The following is a 6,527-nucleotide window of genomic DNA, read 5'->3' on the forward strand; positions in this document are numbered from 1 at the left end:
TACCTTTTTCCCCAGGTCCATTAGTCAAAATTTGATTGATTGCTGAATAAAAACATATTAATATTTGTGTTTTTATAGGCTTATTTAATTCTATGTTGAATAACCAGGACCACCCTTATTCACAAAGTAATGGGTTTTTTTCTTTAAAAATATAATCTCGATATAAATACAACAATTAGGTTTTATGATATTTGACTGAATCTCCCATTCCAGTTGTCATTGGACGTAATGTATTGTACATTGTATTTACATTGAACATTATTGTTACTAGTTACTTGGAAGTCTTTCATAAGAATGCAATCATGCCTCCAACTGAATCTCCCTTGGTGCAAAGTAAGACATGAAAATAAAAATAAAAATGATCGGAAATCAAAACCCACCATCAACTATGTCTGACGAGGTAGCTCCATTTTCGCATCCAAACACACGTACACTTCGTATATTAACTTTATTGGCGACTCCATAGATTTCTGCAGCAACCGTGCCGGCAACGTGTGTGCCGTGGCCAAGACAATCTTCTGACTACAAGGAACAAAATAAAATTAAATGTTTTAATAGCATTCAACATTGAACTATTGCCCCAGTGTTGAGCCTTGAACAATGAAGCACTGATTTTATATGTTGAGCGTTCTCAGCGCATTAAGCTTACTGGTGCCCGAGTTAAATTAGCCATGGAGGAAACTATAATTCCTTCATGAATTCACCAAGAATTAACCAAGGACCTTATCTGTACAAATAAGAGTCATTGAATTAACTTCTGCCTTCATTTTCATAGGCCTAATATAAAATACATTGATTAATTTGAAATACATTGATTTGAATTTAAGTAATTTTAGGCTTCTGCATAACTGACACAAATATTGGAATTTTTAGTGAAGGCCTATCACTATCATAAAGTGTAGAAATTAAATGCTGGTTGAGGCCACTACGATCTCTATATTTAACAGGATTTTAATCCAATCTGTTTTGATAGAGTAGCACCTTAATCAACCCACATTATACTAAATTATAGGCTGGCTTTCTTATTTCTTATACACAGCCATAATGGTAGGAATAACAACCAACCTAAGACCTGACCAGAGTAATACTGTCAAGTTATTGTTATTTATCATAACCGTTATTGTTATTGGCGTTACAGTTATTGATATCGATATATTATCATTTTATTATCATTAAATCGTTATAATTATCATTACCATTGATATTACCATCATAATTACCATTATTATTATCATCATTATCATTATCATTATCATTCACCGTAAACAGTAAAAAGACAGGAAGCACTTTTCAAGACTAACAAATATTTTATTCTAAGCAAGTACAGAGTATGATGTTATGGTCACTTAGAATATTACGTCATAATAATTCATAATTATTTATTCATAATTTTATTTACCTAATAATGGGTTGAAGCATATGAAGGGCGGTATTTGAGGGTTTATTGAAATATTAAAAAAACAAAAGGTGGGATTAATAAGTGCTGGATTTATAGTCACAAGAATCTTCTTGACCATTAAAATAATGAGGGTATTGAATTTGAAAACAAAAGGCTGATTATTAAGTCAGGTTAGGGGATTATCGATGACAGTTTGGCGACTGTAAATTTAGTGAATAGTTTGAATTGCCCGGGTGAAGATTTCTATTGGCTCATGTAAAAAATTGTTTCTATTGGCTCATGTAAAGAACGATTTCTATTTGTTGAGATGTATCATTAAATTGAAAATGGCGACTCAATGGTTTTAACAGGTTTGAATAATCCGCTTCTGACGCTATGTTTTACGAATACCTATTTATTTTTATACCTATTTTATTTTAACGAAACATGACAAACCTAACACTTCGCGATACTCATCGCCACTTAACTAATCCCACCTTTTGTTTTTAAGTATTTCAATAAACCCTCAAATACCCCCTTTCATATGTTTCAACACATTATGAGGTAAATAAAATTATGAATAAATAATTATGAACTATGATGATGTAATATTTTATTGTGAACTTATCATCATACTCTCTACTAAGCACGCTTTTCTTTACGCAGTGTGAACTTCATAAACTGGCTGTGATGTGATTCACTGATTGCATGAAAGCTTGCGTTTAATACAATATTCGTTAGTCTTAAAATTTCTGTATGCCATTTGACTGTAAAGTTCAGACTAACATGGCTACCACATTAGTTCATGACATTATCATAATTAAATCCATCTTACATCATATTCGCCTGTTGTAGCGTCGTACCAGTTCACTGCTCTACCACCAAATTCCTCATGATGAGTATTGACGCCAGTATCAATGACGTATACAAACACACCTTCCCCATTACCTTAACAAAAATCATAAAAGAATTTTAAAAGAATATGCCTAATACTAATCACATCGTGATATCATAAAGAAACACAAATGACTTAAATGCAAATTATTGATTCTGTGTAATTCCATAACCTGACAACCTAAGTTAAAAAAAAAACCGCACAACAATAGGCACATAAACTTTTCTATCTTCCACAAACAAGTAGACTTGGATCCAAGTGAAAAATTACTAGGACAATTTACTGAAAAGTTAAACCTATTGTTCCTATAGCATTGGGTGTGAATGCAATAGTATTTCTTCTTCCATGGATAGCCCTTCCTAGTTACCAGAAAATAATCATACGACAAGTGGGTGGAAACAAACGTAGCGATGTGAAGATTATTTGTATGAGTTGAAGATTGAAAACATTGTGGAGGCGTGCAATGGGACAAAACAAATGGAACAAAACATGCATGGACGAATGGAACTAAATATCCAATGTCATGTGAAACTCATCAGTACTATCTTACCGAAGTAAACGAATACAGTAAATTTCAATTATTCTTCTCACTCATAAATTCTTATATGGACACGCTCCATATTATGTTTCTTCATCCACCTTACAACAATTATCTTTACGCTGCACAAGACAGTCAAACTCTTTAGGGTTATCTGTTTCCAGAATACTACATGTTCTTTTGCCGCTCCATTATGGAACTCTCTTCCGTCTAAACTTCGATTGATTTCTAATACTGAAATTCTTATTTATATCTTAAAGCGCCAGTGACAAAATAATATTTGTCTAACAGGCGCTATGCAAACTCTCCAATTTATTTATTATTTATACGAAATCCACCAATTGACGAAGATTTATCTAGGTGTGTTATAATTATAGGCTATCCACCTACTTACCCAATGGTAAATATGAGTTATCAAGCGGAAGGTTTTGCTGATCAATGCGATCTAAGCCCCAAGTGGATTCAGACGTCTTGAACATGACTTCTTTTTCAACGTACTTCACACCGTTCATTTGACGAATCTAAAAAAAAAAAAAAAAAAAAAACACGAGAGAGGAATTTAAATTTATGTGTATATGAATTATTCTAAAATGACAAATGAATTAGGTGTTTTTAACGAAACTAATAGATTAAAAAGTATTTTATTTCAAACATTTAAATTATTTCGCCTCTCTGGTACAGTACTCAACCTTTTGCGGACTGAGATCCATTTTCCAGTGGCTCAGAATGCGATCCGGACTAGGATAGGGTAGGATGAGGAGTGTTTGTTGGTGAGTCACACACGGATAAGTGATTGGAAACAGCTAATACGATACAAATTTGGAAATACTTTTATTATTAGGGCAATTCAGTAAATTAGTAAACCAAATGGTAAAAAATTCAAATACATCAAATGTGTATATGTAATACATCATTATGAAGCTAATGTAGTTATATTTTTGTGAAATAAAAAAAAAAAATTAAGAATTCACTTACCACATGGAAAATAATTGGAATTCAATACAATTAATTAATATTTTGAAATACTAAAGAAAATGTAGTTATAATTTTAATTTCCAATTTTTTTCCCTTGCAAAATATCAGAATCTGATTCACTTTTCTTTAAAATAATGAATTAGTATGTATTGTGTAATTTGGTGAAATTTTTTGACTTTTTGCAATTAATGCCATATTTTTAATTAAATATTTAAAAATAATGAAAATATGGATGTACGTCCGTCACAAGAAAATGACATTTGTTTATTTCCTTTTCTAACCAAGAAATTACCAAAACTCTGTTATAAAGCATACTAGGTATACCAAGTGTATACAGCAAATTGGAAGCCTACCATTAATTACACTAATTAGCAAAACCATGTGACAGACGGTATATTTTTTCTGTACGTCCGTCACTGTACGTCCGTCACGCTGTGTAAAATGTGTTATAACCTATGAAATATGGTGAAAATTTGAAAACTGTCAATGTGTCATATGTCTGTAGTTACAGTAGGCTACATGTTGTGCACAAAACATAATACAACATGGACAATTCTGGGTACATATGAGCCCCATACTTGAGTTTCTGGTCGAGATCAATTTAGGCTTACATAATTTTCCTCCCTGAAGCACATTTTGTCTTATTGTTATCAAACATATTTTCAGTACCATGGGCTTACATTACAAACAAAAAACAATTTTGAACTAAAATTTTAAGCAAATATATAAAAACAAACCAGGCAGGCAATACACAAATTACATAATAATGTTATCTTGACTAACACAGCTACTCTATCTACTTCATCATAACAATGTCCTGTAATTACAATTACAGCTAACATATGATTATATTATTTTCTTATATTCAAATTACAGTATATTATTATAAATGTAAGATAAGACACCTTATTTAGCATCTTGATTAACTACAATTACTATGATTTTTCTTGTATTGCAAAAATGTTGTTAATCATAATCTCTAATTATCTTATCTGTTAATCATTATCTCTAAATAATCTCCAATTCCAGAACCTTTAAAATCTAAACTTGCCCACTGCAGAATTCTTTATATACAATGAAGAAGTTGACGCCAAAAGCTAGGACTTGGCTTAATAGATCTAGTACAGTACAGTATGCACATATTCTTTCACTAGTTTAACTGTCTGCATTAATTAATAATAACAAAGTGCATTTTGGGAACCAAATAATCATTTTTCCTGGTTACAAATTTAGATCCAACTCTTTATAATCTATTTACATGAATGTTCTGAACAAATTGACACCACAATTAACTCCCCACCACCAGTGGTTACGGAAATATGAGAACCGTGAATATGACCCGGAGATGAGTCAAAGGTCAGAAATGGCATGTCCGGTCATTTTTTAACAAAATATTCTATTATGGCAAATAGAAATATAAATCTTTTGAACAACTTGGCACCAAACTTAACTCTCTACCACATGTGGTTGCGAAGATATAAGGGCCCTATAACTATGACCTTTGACCCTGAACTTTGACATTTTGCCACATTTAAAAAAACGTGTTTCCAAGCCAAAATGATTCTAAGGCCACCCTGAACCAATTTATGAAGTCAATATTCTCTTTACCTCAAATGCATACAAAACATGATCTGACTACTAGGGTATTGAGGTCAACTGACGATTATTTGACACAAAATTACCTAAATTATTTAATTCATTGTATTTTACATTCATTATTTAAAAAAAAAAGTTTAAAATCCAGTATATTTTGGTACTTTTATATCATATAAGCATACCAGTATATTAATTAATCAATAAAATAATTTAGATTGTAGATTTTTTTGTATTTTTAGATGTGTACGTCCGTCACAATTCAGACAAGTACGTCCGTCACGATAAAATTGTACGTCCGTCACAGTAATTTTATGGTGTTTTCATAGAGAAAATGAAAAAAATTAAATTCAATTTTTATTCTGCTAGAAAGTCCACACATTAGTGGAACAAAACAGGGAAATATTTTTTTTTAAATGTCACACACATCACAGAGTTTTTAAAAAAAGTACAGTGACGTAGGAAAAGTCACTTTCTCTGATTACATCCGTCACAGGGTCATTTTGACCCGTATCTCCGTAACGCATACGAGTTAAAAAATTAAAATTGTAGGCTTGATAGTACTAACCAATAGATGTAATGCAAACTTTAAAAAAAATAATTTGCAAGCTTCATTATGAAAATATAGATTCGCAAAATGTCTGAAATGTACGTCCGAATTTATGGAATTGCCCATTAGAAAACTTGGGGAAAAAGTAGTATTGCAAAAGTTTCACACAAAATTTGTTTGTCATATTTATGCAATAGAACCAAGTTTGCAGTAATTACAACAAACATAAAACAGAATTCATTATTTTATGAAGTAAATGTGCATTAAAAATTTGTGGGAACAACGAAGCACTTATGATTTTAATGTATATGTAATACAGGGGTTTATTTATGAATTTGAGTAGCAGGAGAAATTTGAAAGTAACAGGAGAGTAAATTAAAATAGGTCGGGGTATAGGGGGGAACTGCCTAGGCCCCCCCCCCCCCCCATCGGGGTCCAGGGGCAGAGCCCTGGTCGGGGGTCAAGGGGAAGGGGAAGCGCCATTGCCTCCAAGGTTTTAGAGCCCATTTGATGGAATTTCTCTACATCATTTTTTTTTAAGTTTTCAGAATCAACTACTGAGCTGTAAAAAAGTTGATATTATTACATATTCTTCATA

At 31.9% G+C, this 6,527-nt stretch overlaps 1 protein-coding gene across 1 annotated transcript in view; it reads right to left on the reverse strand.

Moving 5' to 3' along the window:
* The window catches only part of LOC117105161 (extracellular serine proteinase-like), a gene marked incomplete in the record, with an annotated part of 11,203 nt that overhangs the window by 3,042 nt on the left and 1,634 nt on the right, over window positions 1-6,527 (reverse strand). Inside the window, 4 exon segments of the mRNA XM_033246231.1 lie at window positions 1-42; window positions 381-522; window positions 2,214-2,326; window positions 3,206-3,332. Coding sequence (XP_033102122.1) covers window positions 1-42; window positions 381-522; window positions 2,214-2,326; window positions 3,206-3,332 — 424 coding nt within the window.

This window comes from Anneissia japonica, unplaced genomic scaffold (assembly GCF_011630105.1).
Source record: "Anneissia japonica isolate Jap-2015-1 unplaced genomic scaffold, ASM1163010v1 scaffold287852_len814684_cov197, whole genome shotgun sequence".
Lineage (NCBI taxonomy): Eukaryota > Metazoa > Echinodermata > Crinoidea > Comatulida > Comatulidae > Anneissia > Anneissia japonica.